This window comes from Hippoglossus hippoglossus, chromosome 13 (assembly GCF_009819705.1).
Source record: "Hippoglossus hippoglossus isolate fHipHip1 chromosome 13, fHipHip1.pri, whole genome shotgun sequence".
Taxonomy (NCBI): domain Eukaryota; kingdom Metazoa; phylum Chordata; class Actinopteri; order Pleuronectiformes; family Pleuronectidae; genus Hippoglossus; species Hippoglossus hippoglossus.
In genome coordinates, this window is record NC_047163.1 from 9,117,073 (window position 1) to 9,136,043 (window position 18,971).

Here is an 18,971-nt window from a genome sequence, read left to right on the forward strand (position 1 = left end):
TCAGCAAGTCCAAACCTTCATGAGCTTCAATACTAATCTCAGCTCACAATTTCACTACTACAATCAACTACACATTTTCACCTTTACGAAAAACCATAAACACGACAGTTTGTGGAAGCTGCTCTTTATTTGTAAAAGAAAGAAAAGACTTCAGTCATTGTCTGCTACACGTTCTAATTACATAAAGAAAATATCTGCGGAGACAAACGCAGAGAATATCCTGAATCAAACTTAGGTAGAGTCAAATTGGATTGAATTGCTTTCATATTTCATACATCTTTCACTTTAGCACTCAAAGAACAGTCAGGTTTTTTTTATATACATAGAGCGCCGATCAACAGCGCTCCTCCACTCCACAACCGCTCCTCTGGATCTTTTTTATACAATTAATTTACATCAAATCCGTGACCCCCTTTCCCCCCCAGTTAGCGTGGCGACAAGCTCTCCAGCAAGCAGACACACTCAGTCCATCATTCCCTGCCCTCTCCCCATCTCCTGCTGAGGAACTGTAGTGTGGAAAGATGTGTGCAACATGAAGACAACTCGTTCACATTCAGAGTAAAGGCAGCCTTGAATACGGTCAGTGAGTCAACGGCATGCCAAGCTTAAAGCAAATGGAGCCCACCGCCCAGTGCGACGCTTCAGATTCGTGGATGAAGTGTTTCAGGAAACTGATCCATTGCAAAAAACCCTAGGCACAGAACCGACTATATCACATTTACTGACTCATACTCTAACCCCTGCACTTTAAGTACAATGGAGATTGTGAAATCTTTCATCTAGTAAATGAAAAAGAAAAAACTTAAACACAAAACTCAGAATATTTAGTGCTCTATGATTCCGCTTAATAGGTGTAATTTATATAATAGCTATTTTCTTTTTAACTCTACCTCTCGATGATAGTCAGAGATCCTTGTTTAATGCTGAAGCACTCCCACAGGTGTTCAATGTACTGTAGATTTTACATTATTATCATTATTTTCCCCAATCTTAAACCAATAATCATAAATAAATACAAACAACACACAAGGAATGTCTACTGTAAACACGGTAAAAAAGACAAGAACTTAACAGGTGTAAACGTCATTAGCATCACTACTTAGTGACAGTTAAATAACTGTAGGGGATGGATGACTGATGATCGGATCAAGAAAGGGAAGGAGCGCTCTCCCTTCACTTCCGCCGCCTCCCCCGCTGAACATCGAGCCTTTACATCCAACCACAGTGTTTCCAAATACATAACATCAAAGTTTCTCAGCACCCATTCACTATCTTTACAGATTACACTGTAAAATTGATAAAGAATCCTCTTAAGGGGGGTTAGACAGCAGCATCACTCGACGTCTCGGACAAGTTACAGATTAATGGGTGTGAGCTATCGCCAAACGTCATTTGGACATGGTTACCATGGTTTCTGACAAGTCGTTGCACCATTGTGTTCTTGACATGTCTGTATTTGGGTGTGTGTGTGTGTGTATGTGGATTTTCTTTGAAGAGTTAGACTGCAACGAGGACAAAGCTTTGCTGCTAATTGCTTCATCTTCCGAGAGACACTTTTCTTCAAAATTACATGAACTGCATCTGCAAAGAGGAGCAACAGACAAATGTTAGCAAAAGTTTACATTAAAAAATATATTAAAATATAAGTTGACTGTGCATGTAACTCCTCCTCAGAACAACATTGTCCAATTTAACTTTTGGTTTGGATTCAGCACCTGTAGTCCGTAATTAAGCTTAAAAAATATATCTGAAATTTTTCTCTTCTTGTAACTGCACAAATTTCCTGAGAATCATGATGTTTTTTAAATTGTCTTCTGTCTCAAATGATTTTACCTACATGCAGTGATCCACAAACAGAAACTGTTAGTTGTGAGTTTGGCCTATGCTGAGCTCGGGCTACAGGATGTTTGGAAACGGATTTCACAAACATAAGTAGAATCTGGGAATATTTTTTTAAAAACACACCCAGACTACAAAATTAGGAAATAATGGCACATCACACACTACAGGATCTTAATAGGATTATTGGTCCAGAGGCAGCGATGCACCACCTCACGTCTCTCACGTGACCTCATGAGGAAGCAGATGTAAACAAATGGAGAATGTCATGCAGCGATAACTTCTCTAATGTTAATAAGCAAAAGCAGAAGGTTAAATGAGTCTGGATGAGAAAATAGTCAGAGACGTGGTCATCATGGGTTATCTATTGACCAGGTGAGATTTTAACTGCCACCTATGTCACGGTCAACAATAGCCTCAGAATGTTAACTGTTGCTTGGCAGCACTGTCAGTGGCTCCCGTCTCTGTTGGCTTAGAAAGTACCAACGTAACCTCACACTAATCAGATAATCTGGAGAGAACAACGGTACCGACCCAGGTTCGGGAACAGATCTCTCCTCTGAGTCTTAGGGGAAAGACTCAGGGTTAAATCCGCCCAAAACTCCTGTTGTCTGAGCCCAGCTTCACTGCATCACTGTTAGTAAAGCTACTACACTTGTCATTTCAGCTAGTAAAATTAGGTCAGAAGTAAATATTACAAGACTACAGTTGTTTTCCCATTAGAAAGTTTGTATGAACTTCAATGGCTAATCTGCCGCTGTCACTAGTTACTTCTAAAAACAGTAACTTAGGGAGACGGAGCTTAGTGAACGGCCAATTTAGTTAAATTCAACAATGGCCACAAGCTTTAGAGAAAACGTGGCTGAGCAACATGTGATGACAGTGGAAGAACAAGGGCTCAGAATGCGTCTGGCTATGATAACGATGATACATCTGTCAAAACGAGCAAGAAATCAAAGCAACAAATGCCAAGATTATGCATAATAAACAATACACAGAGCATCTAATCATAACACTAAGACATCAGCGTGTAAAAAAAACAAAGGGGCAGTAGCACTGGCCATGCAATGCATGCAGGTGCAGCCGCAAGCAACGAGCATGCTGTACCTAAAGAGATGCTCTACAAGAAATCCTTGAGAGAGAGGTGTGCAAACGGGTCCTGTCCAGGGGCTCGGAGAGGACTCTGGCTGGAAGGACTAGAGGCTGCGGAGGGCTATTTCAGGAAGAAATACAGGAAGTAGGAGGACCAGAGGAGAAGTCAGAGAGTTAGTACAGAGACTGCAGGGGGATGAGATTAGTTTGGAAAAGCTGTGATGTATGAAAGACGGGTTAATAAAAAGTAGTTAGGGGAAAACCAGGGAGTCAGAGAACGAGGAAGATGATTCACAGTTTGGTTCCTTTCAGCTCCAGAGAGTGAAGGGTCCATAGTTCAAACTGTCATCATCTGCTGCAGTATTCACACTGACTAACTATGGAACACGCCACAGCACAATGGACACACCTATTTACTCAACCTGATAATTGCGCAAATAGATACTGACTTCACTGGGCATTGGCTCTGTGCAGTAGTCAGTCTGCCGTGCACCCACCTGAGCACTGGACACAGAGCCAAAGGGGTTGGGTGGCCTCATCACAGGCTGGCTGTACATCATGGTGGGTGGATTCATCATGCCCATAGAGCCCATTTGCGGAGGCTGCAGTGACACAGAGAAGTTTTTTCAGTGATTCAGTTAGAGTTCAGTTGTTAAATGTGTGGGTTCAAAAACACATGACAGAGTAAAATTCAGGTTCATTTTCTACTTGTTACTTTCAATACTTTACTTTGAATTTAGTACATTTTGTCTATTATTTTGTGAGATGTTTGAGTACTTCCTCCACCACAGTTGTTCAGGACATCTCATTCATGTTGACATTTCATGACCACATGATAAACTTGATCTACTGATGAGGCTCATGTGTTCATGTGTGATCACAAGCTCCAGAACTGCTGCTGAAAAACTATGAGGTCTCTTAAACTTTAGCAGCATATGTAATTATCTAATCATGGATGGAGAATCAAGACACCAGTGCTAAATAAAAATCAATGGAAAACCTTAGTTTTTTATTTTAGTTTCTAAATAAAAATGTCTGCCTAAAACATTTTCAAAACATTGTTACGGCGAGTGTGCTTAAGATGAAAACGACTTAGAATTCTCCAGTGTTCATTATATTTATAAAACTTGAGAGTATTCATAATTCTAAAAGTGCATTTAAATAATTATCTTAATGATAAGAAGCAGGTAAGAACATAAAGCCTGGCTGCATAAGTTAAATATCATGAGGTCCCAAGACAACAATTTGCCGTTTGTCCCCTACAGACCCGAAACCCCAGATACATGGACAACATATAAGATCATTCTTGACATTGAAAATATTGTTTGGGAAAACAATCCCATTATGCTTTCAACTATATTGCAAGAAATGATTCGAAATAATAACAGCTTCTCCATAAGAACTGCACAGACAGTCTATCCACTGATGAAGACAGGTAAAAAACTTAGACCAGAGTTTGGATTGTTCTGCCATAACTCAAGTGAATCACAGTAAACATGTGCTTTTGGGGCCCATGTGGGGTCCGGAGCCCCTGACTGGTTGCCCACTTCACATGTGTGGTAATCCAGCCACATATGACCTGTGTCAGTATCAAGTGCTTAATAAAATCAGATCTTTTTTTTTTTTTTTTTTACTTCAAAATAGAGGAGTGGACAGAAGCCACGATGCTACTAAATCTACACAAACTGTATTTCAGCTGAAATACTGACCATGCCATATCCCATCATGCCTGTGGGTGTGGTGGCAGGGAAGGCCATGATTGACTGTGGCTAAGGAGACACAACAAATAGATTCAGAAGTAATAACACAAATGACCACAAAAAACAACAAATGTGTGCAAAACAGCATGAAATTACAACAAGAAACAAGAACAGCTCTCCAGTGAAAGAACTGTGTGTATCACCATGGAGACGGGGTTCCAGGTCGTGGATGGTGCCGCCTTCGGCTGCCAGTTGTTGCCGCCGGTCATCCTCTTCTCCCCTGGCTGGCTCCAGTGGATGTCACTGCAAATTAACACAGATGATGTTAGCACCAGCGTGTGAGTGGCCTGAAAACACAGAGATGCTGCTTCAGTTTCTGAACACCGAGCGTCGATCCACCACTTACTTCTTCATCGAGCCGTTTCCAATGCCGAGGTCTGAAAAGAAAATTCAAACAGGAGGTGTTGAATGTCGTTTTTCTTCCCTTAATGAACTCATGTTAATTAGTGCAGCTTAAAGCAAAGCAGCAAACTCACTGCCGACAAGGTTAGCCAGGGAGGAGTCAAGGTCGTCTGACACCAGCTTCTCTGGCTGCTGACTGCATGGCTGGTTGGAACCGGCCACGGTCGGTTTCAGGATGCCCCCGGTAATATCTGACAAGACAATTAGAGCCACGATGAATCATCAACTGACAGAACACTAATTGTGAACCATTTTTTTTAACTGAAAAATCGTGTTGGTCCTTTTTGTCAAACATGAGTAATGTTTGCTGATTCTCAGATTTGCAGTTATTTTTTCCTAGTACACGATAGTAAGCCGAGTATCTTTGGCCTTTGGATGGAGAAAGAAATAAATAAATAGCTTCAGCTGTCTAAACAATAAAATGTGTATTAGTGCTCTGCAAAAAACTCTGCCAACAAAACACAATGGTTTTGGTCTAAATTTGCTCACAAACCAACCAACCAACAAATGTACAAGGGTGAAAACATAACATCCTTGGCAGAGGTATAATATAGAGGTATATACCTTCTGGTGCAGGTATTCAATGTTTACTTATTATATAAATCCTCACCATCAGAATTGACACTGTTGCTGCCTGAGGCTTTGGCTCCAAAAACTGACTCAAAGTCCACTTGGAGTCCCCCTGCTGGCTGCTGTGGAGGTGCCTGTGGCGTTGAATATCCTTCATAAGAGAAGAGGAAAAAGGACGGATGCAGGTAAAGAATCACAAAATGTGAAATTAATGGAAAGCAATCACTGCTAAGTCGTTTCTGCACTGGCCTGTGTTAGGACAGAGTCCATGTAGCAAGCACTGGATGCTTCTGCCGAATGCCACAAGCGTCTTTACAGGAGTATTGATCTACAGCTGAATGTGCTTCAGTACTCTACCTCTGAATAGACCTGCTACAGTAGAGGGCTCAGAGGGGAAGGGAGCCTGGTGTGGGAGGTGCTGGGCAATGGACACTGGACCACAGAAGGAGTCTGACACGCCACAGGAAGCAGGAAGAGGAAGACAACGAAGAGAAAGAGAGGAAGAAAGAGCAAAAGGAGAAGGTATTTCAAGGCCAGGCCAGAGAGACAGGTTGGAAATGACAAGTAGGAAGAAGCCAACTAAAATATAACACTTTTGTAGCTGTTAAATAGTAAGTGTTTAACACAGTTGAAGAGTTGTAAAATGATAAAATAGTGCTTGTAGTTATACTTATAGTTATCCTGAGTCAGGGTTAGAAGGAATACTTTAGGAACATTTGGGAACATAACATTTTGGGACATACGCTTATTTGCTTACTTGCCAAAAAAGAATATTGATACCACTGTGCTGTCTGTGAAATAAACATGAAGCTAGGTGAAGTGAAAATAATGGGAAAACAGTCCTGTGTTAAAATGCATGAGCTGCACTGGTGGAGGAGTGAGATCCTTAAGATCCATAAATTTGAAGGCTTGTCGTCAAAAACACAGTAACTCTGTGTTGAGGTAAACAGCCATTTGTGCACTGGGAATCATTTAATTGGAAGGAGGACTTTGCTGTCGGACAGGATAGCATCACGTTGATGTCTGGCAACAACTGAGCCAGGAACAACGTTTTTTAGATGTTTCTGTCATTTTAGGTAGTTCTAAGCACACTGATGTTTGTTTAAGTATTTTATTTTACAGTACATTTGGTTTTAATTAGTTATTTGATGCTATAAAAACGGGGTAGAATGTCATCATTGACAGCTGAGACTATCGGGTGTATCAGTAGGACCTCGCTACCGCTACCAACTCCCCCAATCACAGCTGCACAAACTCTGGATACAAATGTTTGCAGTAATTGTATCCAGGATATTGCTGCTCCATTTCAGGATGGTGGGAGGAAGAAGAGACTCATCGTCTTTATTTGTACTCTGATCCTGTGCACAACCCACTGTTCTACTGCAGCATGTTATTTTTATACTTCTACGTTAGTTTTTAAAACATAGGGCTATAATTACCGAGCTTTAGAGGTGCTGGTAGGAAAATATTTCTTTTACCTTTGGACAGAGCCAGACAAACCATTTCCACATGTTTCCAGTTTTATGCTAAGATATCTGCGGGCTGCATATTTAAAAGACATCAGAGTGGTATCAATTAATCAAAGCTTACAGTATTTCCCCAAAAATGTCAAACTGTTCCATTAATCTTAGTTTACGTCAACATTTCTATCATCAAAAATAATGGCCGTGGGGGATATTTTTCATTGGACCCTATGTTTGCCAGGGTTCGGTAAACATAGGCTGCGATGGTGAGCCATCATAGTACCTGAGACGGAGGTTTCTATCCGCACTGTGCGTTTGTAATTGGCTGAAACGGTTGAGTTTGTGTCAGTAAAGGGATTGTAACGATCTGGAGAATCAAAGATAGTGTTGGTAAAAGGAAAAACAGGTTTCATGTTAAAAGTGCTATTTGTCTTTACAATACAACACCAAACTGTTCATTGAAAGAGAGGATGAAGAATCACTGTAAAGCAGCATGGGCTTATAGTCTCTTCAGTGGGGCATGGAGGAGAGGAGATACGGTTTGTTTTTACTATAAAAAAAAGGTAAAAAAAGGATAATTTGTGCAAAGACAGATAATCAACATACAAACTACAGCAGCACAGAAACATGCAAATTAAACATGAGCATACGCGACTACAGAGAAATGAACGAGAGTGACGAGACATTAGGGAGAGAAACAAAAATGAGTCGTTACCACCAAACATTTCATGACCAGATGTCATAGAGGAAAAGCTAACACCGTCTGAAGACACGACAGGTAAGTGAGTGGCATCGACAACGAGTTTTGAGAGGAAAGGGTTGAGGTTTGGCATGGAATCATCTCCAGCTTCAGCAGAGGTGAAAGGATCTAGGCAGGCGGAGTAAAGAGAAAAAGAAAAGAAGAAGAAGACAGAAGAGAGTGGAGAGGAAGAGGTGGGTGTCAGAGTCAGACAACAACAACAAGAGTAGGAGAGCATGCAGAGCAGAAAACACAGGAGCTGAAGAAGCTGCTGCTGCTCACCTGCCCATGCTGTGGCCACCGGAAGCCCTGTTGAACCGGACTGCATGGAGGGCTGGAAGGTCGACTGCATGTCAAACAGGTCACTCTCCATCTTCACGGCACTGCAGGCAGAAAAAGTATAAAAAGGTTTCAAATATGTTTTAGCAATTTTACAAAATACTCCTGTCCAAGCTTGAAAAAGGTAATTGTTTAGAGTTATGGTCAAAATTAAGGCTTTTCTTTTCAGTAGACATGTAGTGTATTTAATCAGATTTACAGAAATTGTCATTACAAACTTCATTCCAGTTTTTTTATTTATTTATGTATTTCTTATTCTAAATTGTTGAGACAGAGGAGAAAGGGACATAAACAGAGCATCACAGGAGTTTGTGTTTAAAATACAGTTTATCAAATTTGTGTGAGGATCAAACAACTAACCCTTTGAGTTTATAAAATGTCAGGAAATAGTGTTGTGATTTCCCTGAGCTCAAGCTGAAATCCTTAAATTGCTTGTTCTGAATGATTGTCAGTCCAAAACCCAGTTTAGTATCATGCAAGACTAAAAAAACAATCTCTACTCACATTTGAGAAGGTCCAACAAGTTATTAAATTAATTGCCTATTAAGTTTAAAGCGACTAACTAACTAGGTCCTACCGACATAGAAAATACAGTGTGGAAAAACATGATTTTTCTAATCTTAAAGCTGCTTAAATGGAAATAGATTAAAAGAAGTGGACATTAGGTATTTTGTAAAAGTAAGAGGTACCCATTTGAGCAGCTGGGTGTAGAGAAGAGGTCGATGGCTGGTGCTGTGCTGATTGTGCCCCCAGTGGTGGAGATAGGCGACGTATCAGTGGTGGCAAAGGACGGCCTCTTGGAGAGCTCTTTAAGCCTTTGTTCCTAAGTAAGGAAGTAAAGATTAAATATACAGGCAACACGTTTCTTTAATCTAAATTAAACGTTTTAAATGTTTTTCTTTTTTTTTTTTAAATTGCACGCTGACCTTCAGAGCTTTGAGTCGAGCCTGTTCCTCTTCAAGAGCTGCCTGCTTCTCCCGCTCGTCCACTTTAGTGAATGACATCCCCGTGCTGGCCAGCGATGACACTGCATTTGACAGAGTGCTGGCCCTGCAGGGCAAAAACAAATTCACACTCGATGCAGCACAGGCAAAGCTCTTACTGATCTAATAACACTTCATATCATACAGCAATATAGACGGAAACAAAAGACAGAGCCTGAGACTCGGGGAAGAAGATGAGAGGGATTCAGAAATAGTGATGGGCAGATTAACGAACCTGCTGGCTGCGGTGGAGTCTTTGACTTTCTTGCCCTCTAAAGAGGCCAAGTGCTGCTCCAGTGCTTCGAGGAGGCTACTGGGAGCCTGTGGTGACAGAAAACATAATCAGCGAATTCCTGAGACTCAGAAAACGCAGTCTTTATGGACATCAAGACCAAGATGGACAGTGGTGGGCAACCAAGATACAGCAGAAAACACTGCTGCCAAAATCCCTGGTGTCAAATTCATGTCTTTCGTCCGGTTGTTTAGTTTTGCTCCACAAAAGGTGAACTAGCAGCTTTGTGCTTTAGTTTCCCACCACTGATCAATGACTGCATTCCAGCCGGGAAGCTACTTCGGATGAGAGCGACATCTGTGTGGGATGACGTACTGCACCACATCACTTTCAACAACCTGGCTGTTGTTGAATTAGTCATGTCTAAAACACAAAAGGGCAGCCATTTCACATTAGATGAGCTACACTGGATCTTACACATAGACTGAATATAAAAGTGGTTGCCATGACAGCTGCCCAAAGGTGAAGCCAAAACATCTGGATCACCCCTCGTAGCTCCTCCCCCTCCCCAGTCTCAAAGATGGTTTAGGTGATTCTCATTATGGCTCAGTCCTGGTATTAACACCTGTCTTGAGTTATCCAAACATAAGTGGTCAGCGCTAAGTAAAAGTCCGAACTCACCCAAATGCAATATCTAATCACTCAGAACACAATCGTAGAAATGTTCTTTTTACTGTGTGAACGTAAAGTGCTGACATCCTATGACCTGCTACATATCCCTGAATCCAACATATTTTGACGTTTCTCAGTGTCCATACAAAGAACACTGATCATCACATAATGATCAATGATTTTTTGGTACAGTCTTTCTTTAAAGAACAGCTGCACAAGATTCATTATTTTAGTCCCTCCTGAATCCACTCGTTCGCCTTCTCTCACCAACACACACACACATTGCAATTGGACACATCTGTCAACTCAGACTTGGTTAAAACAACATAATTTGGTCTTCACGAACACAAGTGATTATGATTATGATCATTTGCATATAGAGCGATGAAGTGAGATCCAATCACAGGAGACACATCAGCATTTTAATACCAGGTCTGAGCAGGACCTCTGGCTTCGAGTGAAATCGAAAAAGCAAGATGTCGGCACCCATGTTTGAGATGTTTTGGCTTCATTTTTGTACAAAGGGAGGAAGTAGGGTCCATCTTTATAAACAGTCTACGATTACACACCTCAATAACATGACCAACGATAATATGAACAGGATTTTACCACAGCGAGCGTTTTGTCCTTCAACTGTTTTTTCACCACGATGTTAGGAGACAGGTTCAAAGCAGAGGCATGCAAAAAGACAACACTGAGCCAAGTCACGGATATAGAAGAAGAGTGAAATGATAGTACTTACACAAACTGTGAACTAAAGTGGAAAGATAAAGGGAAAATACAGAATATAAAGGTGGTGATAGTTAGGGAGGGGGATGCATTTTATCTGCAGCTCTCAGGGGGTAAAACACTAATGTAAAATTGGTCCCTACAGACCAGCACAACAGTATGTGCAGCTGTATGTGACATCTAACTGTCACTGTGCAGATTTGTTGCAGTTTTAAACACTAAATGTGGACTTTACACCTTTATTTACTGTAGAAAGAAGGAGAATAAGAAGAAGGTAAGGCTAAGAAGAAAAGGAGGAGTAGCAGAAGAAGAAGAAACAGGAGAAGACGACCACCTCCTCTGGCAAACATGCACTCGAGAAGGAAATCATGCAACATGTCTAAATTTTAAAAACATCTGTGTCGGATGTCATATAAACTAGCTGGACAAAGACAACGCAGATGAAAAGAAAAGGAGTTATAGCTGGAAGTAAGAAAAAGAGAGAAAGGACATACTTCCTATTGAGGGCAAAGTTCCTGTGTCTGCAGATCTCTTTGCTTACCTGTGAAAGGTCTGGAATGTCACCTCGGTCAATGCCCACCTGCTGTTAGAAAGAAAAACAAACAAAGTTAAGTTTTTGTCTTTGCTGTGTTTAGACACAGAAATCACTGAAATATCTCATTGACAACAGCATCTGTAAAACTAGAATTACTGCACAGCTACTACACAGATGTACGCATTCTGCCAACCGGTGCAGTTTCAGTCTATACTAGAAATTCCCAAAGGCCGACTTGACATATCATGTTCAAGAAGCTAAAAACATGATTTGTGAGGCCGCTGTGACCTTGCACTTAGACCACCCAAATCTAATCAGTTAATCCATGAGTCTAAGTGAACATTTGTGCCAAAAATAAAATGATTCTCTCGAGGGGTTCTTAAAATAACGCAGTGACGAGGCAAAAACCTTGACCATAGCTTACCAAATTATAATCAGATCATTATTGCGCCAGAGGAAATTCCCTCTGATATATCATATTCACAGGAATATGAGGCCAGCATGACCTTAATCTTTTACCTTAAGCCACTAAAATCTAATCAGTTCATCTTTTGGTTCATGTAAACATTTGTACCAAATTTAAAGATATTCCTTCAAGGCACTTGTCACATATGTTCAAAAGAATGGAACAGATGGAAAGACAACCCCCAAAACATAATAATTAAATAAAAACTAAAAATATTAAGTGGAAATTACCTCTGCTACTTTGAGGAACTCTGATATCCGGGTCATTCGGGTGAGAAACTTCTTGTAAATGTCCAAACCTTCTTTACACTGAGTCTTCTTCATGTCAAAGTATTTCTCTGTTTGGGGACAAAGATTATATTTAATTTCAAATGGACAGAGAAACATATCGGGACTAAATTAACCAGAGGAGACAGAGACGGTTAAAACACACGGTGATCACTGAAGGTCTTACCAAGCAGGTTGATAATGCCTTCATTGTAAGCAGCAAAGAGCCTGATGGAGTCTTTAAAGAGGAGCATGAAGGCTGCATTGATGACTCCATTAGTCAGCTCGTTGGCGTTAACCTGAGGGAAAGCAATCAGTCAAGATATTTATCTAAATGTTGACATAGAAAAATAAAAAGCCTCTGTTTGTGAGCTCAGATAATGATTGTTTGCAGCAGCCTCAGTAAAAATACAGAGGCTTCTCATCAAACTCACATTGAAATCAAGGAGGGCGTCCATCTGGTTCTGAATTATGGGGATAGTCTTGAGCAGCTTCTCTGTATTCATGGTCCTCATTACACCGTCCACTCTGTGTGGACACATGGAGATTCAGAGGAGAAAGAGGCAAACAGTGCAGCTCTTAATGCAGGAAAACAAACTGATTGTAGCACTGCAACTACAGATGTTTATTACAGAATAATCTAACACTTATTTTCTCTATCTATCTAATGAGAAAATATGCTTTATAATTTCCCGAGGTCACATGTCTTGTTTCATGTGACCCGTCGTCCAAAACCCAAAGATATTGCCCTTACTCACAAATGTACAAACTGTTAAGTCCTTACCCGCGTTTTACTTTTGTGAAGTCAAAGGCAACCTGTCTGTATGATACAGCTTTCTCGTTCAGGTATCGACTGTACCTCCTGATAAACGTGGACATGTCATAGCCTGAGAAGAAAAATGCAGATGGAGCTTTTATGATTTGAAAGAATAATCTCTTTATAAAATGGTAAAATTTTTCAAAATTGTTACCTTGTAACCCACTTTTGTCCAAAAAATTACTGAGGTTGAAAAGTGTATTCCTTGAAGCCAAGTACTGGACGAAACGCTGCATGAGGGAGACATTTGTTACTTAAAATAAGACCAATGCATTAATTATTGATATTTTAAAGTCACATACTCTGCTGTTACATTATTCAACTTTTCTTGTCATTTCTGATTGTTTGTAATACGTCTAGCTGCTTGGTTAACGGTGTGTCAGAGTGTCTGAAGCCTCACCTCATTGCCATAGACCATGAGGTGGTGTGTGGTGATAAGTGACTTGAATACGACCACCCAGCTGGTGTTGGTGGTCCGCTCAAACAGCGAGTCGGCCAGTTGTGGAATGTTCACGTTCATCTCGTTGGTGCAGTGGATCAAGTCTGAAACAAAAAAAGGCCAATTCATGAGATCATGAGGTTGAAGTCATAAAGAAAATTAATAAAGACAGTAGCATAATAATAATAATCACATTAATATTGTGCTGCCGTGATCAAATATATAACGGACGTTGATGTGTTTTATGATATCTGATGATATTTATGTCACATATTTGTCTGTATGCTTTGTGTTGGACTGAGCTGGTGTCTGACTGACTAACAGAGCTTGCTGATATGTCTGATGAATCTTCTATTCCTAACATTTTAAAATTTCAGAGACTTCTTTTCATATCAGACATGGATAACGTCACATACTGTGAATTCACAGTCACTCAAACAGGCTTCATGTTGACCTGCTGAGCGGATAAACACCTGCCGCTGCTGGTACTATTGTTCGGTTTTAAGAGAAAAACAGTCTCTGATATGAATCATGCCTAAGTGCTCGGCAGCAGGTCACATACATGGAGTTTATTGTTTGTTATTCACCGACTACTTCTCATTACTGTGTTTTTCAAAGCAGGGTTCCATCAAAACAAAACTGGAGATGCTGAATGGAAAATCTGTTTCAACTACTTTAAAAAAATGAATTCCCCAAATGATCCTCATACCTCCAAGAAAAGCTGGAAACCTTAAGTGTAAAGCAACACATGACAAAATCAGTTCAGTGGACAACTTAAAACTTCACTAATTCGGAGCTGAAATCATTCTGTTTCGATAACATTGTACAACAGACATTTTGAAGTTTTATCTCCCTTAAATAGTAGCCAGTATACAAAGAGGGACGACATCACAGCTTTCTAAAGGTGAAGCCAAATCACTACTGCGCAGACTTCGGTTTAATATGACGTCAAAAGCACAAAAATAGGCACCTGTATCCGGGATAATTTAGCTTCATTTCCTCAACAGGAGGAAGTGGAGACACGTCATCCATTTATATCTAGTCAATGCCTAAACAAGTGGTCAACGGTAGTTGGAGCCCTGGCTCTGGAAGGCGTGATGGCAATCTTTTCTGTTTGCGATATTTTATCATCTGAACAAAAAGTCAGCTACAAATTAATCAAACTTATCAATTGAAATCAACATGAACTGATCCTGGTCATTTTAATTAGTAATGTTCAACAAAACATCCTTGGAACAGCCAGACATCAGGTGCAGAGCAAGAAGATGCTGCCCACACATGTTCTGGCCCACTCCCTCAGCTCATACGTTCATCCATGTGCTGGTCGGATGATGTTCGTCAAAGCGGTCGAGCACATCAGCCCCCTAATGACCCTGCCATTCACAGCAGTGATCAGACATACGGGGTAATTGGGCGTCCCTTTCTGTCCTATATTTGACTTTTCAAAAGGCGGGGGGGGCTCTAAGTAGGACAGGATAACCTTCCAGAGCAGCGGCAGCACGAGTGGCTGAACTTCCAAGGGAAGACGACGATGGAGGGGAGAGGACAAAAGCATGGGGGAGGAGGAAGAGGAGGTATAAGCTGGGGTGGGGCAGGGGGGTTGTTAAATCATGTAACAGCCACAATAAACATAAGATAGTGTTGACGATGGACTGACAGTTAACTCCAGAGCATGTCAACTCTTGTGCGTGTATATGACTCATGTGTGCACTTCTGTTTAAAAACTCTATTTCCTCATGTGACTCAATGCAGGAAATCCTTAAGTATATTTCTCAGTTAAGAATTTGCTCTGAAAATGTTCTTTTGGTTGTTTTGTCACTGTGATTAATTACGACATACAAAACTAAATTTGGAGACAACAATGTGACAACATGTTGTAGTTTGATCATATTGTCATTCACGTTTCTGCTTGACCACTACAGTATTTTCTAGATGCGTTTTGTTTAAAATTAAATGTATGAGTTTGTTTTACTTCTCCATCATTCTGTGTTTTACAATTTTAATATGTTTATTTTAGTCTTACCAATTGTTTGAAAGACACTTAAGACGTATACTTAACTTACTTACTTAGTAACTAGTAGTAAGTAATAATATTGTTGGCTCAACTTTGATAGTTCCTTCTTTAACTAAGAAGTTTCCCCATTTTAAAGTATTTTTAGATCGATTTCTTGTGTAACTGCTTGTACTCAAACGGACGAACACTTGACATTGGGTTCTTCTGTTAAATGTAATAAAAAGGTTTTATATATATACATATTTCTCAAAGTAAGGCAACAAGACAATGAAAACATGAAAGATCGTTGCAGTCCTGATTCTTTTTGTGAAATGGAGGCACCTGACCTTTCCCTCTGCCTTCCTGTATTCACAGTATCGTCCTCTCTATTATAAATACATACAAATACAGCAAGATAATACTATGGAATAGTATAAAAATAACCACTTCTGTTGCGTCAGAATGGGTCATGGAGAAAAACACTAAAAGATTCCATCTAAACTTAGAAAGCAAACTTGCTGCCTCCTCCTGCCCGTCACTCCAGCCAGGAAGCCTCCCTGATGCTGCAACATGAAACCTGAGGACGCCGCACGTGTCACTCTCTGTGAGCTGGGAGGCCGAGACACCTCCGTCTCAAGGATGAGACCAACTGGGGGTGTCACTCTGCCTGGTGGCTTCCACTCATCTCACCTCAGGGGAGCCACCGGAGCAGCACAACAGGTGTGGAGCCTGCAACTTCAACATCACCACAAGCAGCCAAAAAAAAAAAAATCACAGTGTTCGTTATAATCCCTCACACGGACCATTAAAACGAGCCCGAGGGCAGAGTAAACCCCTCTTTTCCTGGAACTGTTACTCGACTCATGCAGATGATGCAGAACCTTCATAAAACCCGCTTTCATTACTGCCATCATGCATTTCCAAGTGCGGATCGATATGAAGAAAATCCACCACTGCATCTCTAAGTAGAGCCAGACACTGACTTTCTCTCAGTATGAGTGCATCAGATGGGGATTTAAGCCCTCGTGCTTACGTCAGTGTATGGATGGAGCTGTTTCATACCCTCATACCCATAATCCTCCCTCTTTGTGGCCCTTGCTGTGTTCTCTGAAGCACCATGACCCCTCCAGGTGAAACAGCAGCAGGTATCACATTACCATCCCCACAGTGAGGGGCAGGGGAGCTGGGCTGAAAACAGACACTTGCCCCGGCTGCAGGTGCACCACCAAGATGGGGACTGGATTGAAAGCATCCCAGTGAATGTTGATGGATCAGGGCCTAGTGGTATACATGTCCTTATAAAAGGGTTTTCATTGCATGTGTGTGATGGTTTCCTGTCATGTATGTAGTCAAACTGGAAGTCAGAGGGTGACTATGAGGGGGTAAAGACAGACAAGAGGGTGGACTGGACAAAACCAGACAGCTAGACAAGCTAGTTTGGCTCCAACTGAGGACAAAACAATACAAAATAACAACTATAACCATTAATAAAGATATATGGTGCGTTAAACCTTCCTGGGTACGTGTAGTTGTGTCAACAAGGCCTGTCCTGGATGTTAAAAACAATATAATCTCCCTGACATGAGCAGCCACTAGCATGTAGCCTGTCCCGAGGCTTTGCGGCCTGGTAGCTTCCACCATCGCCATAACTCAGCCTGTTGTGTGTTTCAATGAAGGAGACGGAGGAACCTGCCGTGATTTCACCCCCAGCAACCCCCGTGCGCCCGTGTGGAGGATACTCACAGTCCAAGTGCTTCTTTTTCGGCCCCATTATCTCGTGTGTGGTGGCCTTGCAGACCGTTTTGGACACGGCGGATCCCGTTACACTGTGCTGGGCTGCGGTGATCCGGTCCGTAATGCTCTGCCCCGACATCTTCGCTCGTCTCTCGCTCGGTGCCAACAAAAGACTTTTTTAAAAAATAGAAACGTGAAGCCGCGTCTCCCCCGCCTCTATCTTTCAAACGTGACCCTCAGAGAGAAACCAGAAAACGGGAGAAGCCTCCTCCTCCTCCTCCACCTCCACCTCCGCAGCAGCAGCAGTAGTAGCCTGGCCGGACCACCACCTTCTCCCCCCCGTTAGGATCAGAACTAGCCTGCGTGTCTGTCAGCGGAGGAATAAAAGAGCCGGAAACTAACAGCAGTCACAAAAAAAGCCTTGGTTTCTCTCTTCCTCCTGGCGCCGCTGGTTCCGGTGTGGTTCATTCAGATTTCGGGGCTGCAGCGGCCGCTCGGTCCACTCGCTGACTCATCCGACCCGGCCCCGCGTCTCGCTCTCATCCCGATGTGGCAACACCGGATCCCTGCGTCTCCCCTCCCCGCCTGCCGTCCTCCGCCAGTCGCCGCCGCCGCTGCCGCCGCTGCACCTCCTCCGCCTCCAGCCGCCGCCAAAGCGCTTATGGAAGATAGAAGAGCACCACCGAGCAGGGGAAATGGCGGGTCTCTGTTTTTATTTTACACGCAACAAACCCGGCAGACCCCGAGGCAGATGCACTTCCTGTAGCCGCTGCGGTGCAGGTGCTCACGGGCTGACCGCAGCTGGAGGGTTTCTAACCTGCACCAGTTACCGCTGGAGGATGAAGACCAACAGGCCTGACACCCACAGAGAGGAAAAGTCTCTGTGTCCCACTGTCAAACAACCAGAGGTGGTACAAGTACACACATTCTTTACTCAAGTACTGATTCAAGGTCTTAACTCAAGTAAAAGTATAAAAGTACAGGTTATGAAATGTACTCAAAGTATAACAGTAAAAAAGTTTTCTTCCGGCTGTATCTGTGCAAAGCAAACTGAGTCTCATGTCACATTAATGTAGTTCGAAGACTATTTAACTTAAATGTTCAGGGTGTAAGATTTAGGTGAAAGGGATCTTTTGGCAGAAACTGAATATAAAATAATCCTAGTTTAAATCACTTAGATTTAAAAACAAGAACTGTGTATTGGAGTATTCCTAATATATATCTTTTGTCTGCTTCTTCTCAATACGTCTTTTAAAGGTTCAGTGTGTAGAATTTAGTGACATCTAGTGGTGAAGTTGCATGTTGCAGCTGAATACCCTTCACCTCACTCTTCCCTTCCAAACATAAAAGAGAACCTGTGGTGGCCTTCAGTTAATAATATTAATAATAATAATAGAGACCCAAGGACGCTTTACATGTGTCCATGGGGACAAAAGAGAAAAGAAAAGAAAGTACTTCACACAAAATAGGATAGAAATAAACATCACTAATGGCAGGTGGAGCGTTAACTGAGGTTGGGGGCTGCGACACAGAAGGCTCTGTCTCCAAAGGTTCACAGTTTGATGTTGGGGAGGGAGAGGTCAGGTAGATATGGTGGGGCTAGGGCGTGGAGGGATCTATAGGTGAGACGGAGGAGTTTGCAGTGGATGCGGGCCTTGATCAGGAGCCAGAGGAGGTGAATGAGGGTCAGGGTGATGTGCTGCCTGGGCTTAGTGCGGGTAAGAACCCTGCCGGCAGAGCTCTGCACATACTGAAGTCTGTTCAGGACCTTGTCTGGTACACCGGACAGAACTCCATTACAGTAATCCAGGCGGGAGGTGATCAAGGGATGAATGAGGGTTTCTGCCACGGAGTCGGGGAGTGAAGTCCATTTTTGAGATGGAAGAAGGCGGCTTTGGTGA

At 42.0% G+C, this 18,971-nt stretch overlaps 1 protein-coding gene across 19 annotated transcripts; it reads right to left on the reverse strand.

Annotated features, from left to right (window-relative positions):
• Positions 1-108: 108 nt before the first annotated feature.
• On the reverse strand, positions 109-17,934 carry picalmb (phosphatidylinositol binding clathrin assembly protein b). Of its 19 annotated transcripts, none has more exons than XM_034604298.1 (24): positions 17,080-17,932; positions 13,305-13,447; positions 13,059-13,134; positions 12,872-12,974; positions 12,522-12,615; positions 12,275-12,386; positions 12,052-12,158; positions 11,362-11,403; positions 10,834-10,845; positions 9,423-9,508; positions 9,131-9,254; positions 8,894-9,027; positions 8,148-8,248; positions 7,842-7,994; positions 7,410-7,493; positions 6,021-6,113; positions 5,704-5,814; positions 5,168-5,284; positions 5,038-5,068; positions 4,835-4,934; positions 4,641-4,700; positions 3,381-3,533; positions 2,947-3,052; positions 109-1,581 (listed from the first exon to the last, which is right to left on the reverse strand). In XM_034604298.1, exons 1-23 carry the CDS (start codon positions 17,207-17,209, stop codon positions 2,960-2,962), a joined length of 2,259 nt encoding a protein of 752 aa, XP_034460189.1. In that variant the 5' UTR covers positions 17,210-17,932; the 3' UTR covers positions 109-1,581; positions 2,947-2,959. The 19 variants fall into 19 exon arrangements, with proteins under 19 accessions (XP_034460189.1, XP_034460190.1, XP_034460194.1 ...); XM_034604300.1 differs by having other exon boundaries at positions 316-1,581; positions 3,429-3,533; positions 17,080-17,209; XM_034604299.1 differs by lacking the exon at positions 10,834-10,845 and having other exon boundaries at positions 17,080-17,931.
• Between the last annotated feature and the right edge of the window lie 1,037 nt (positions 17,935-18,971).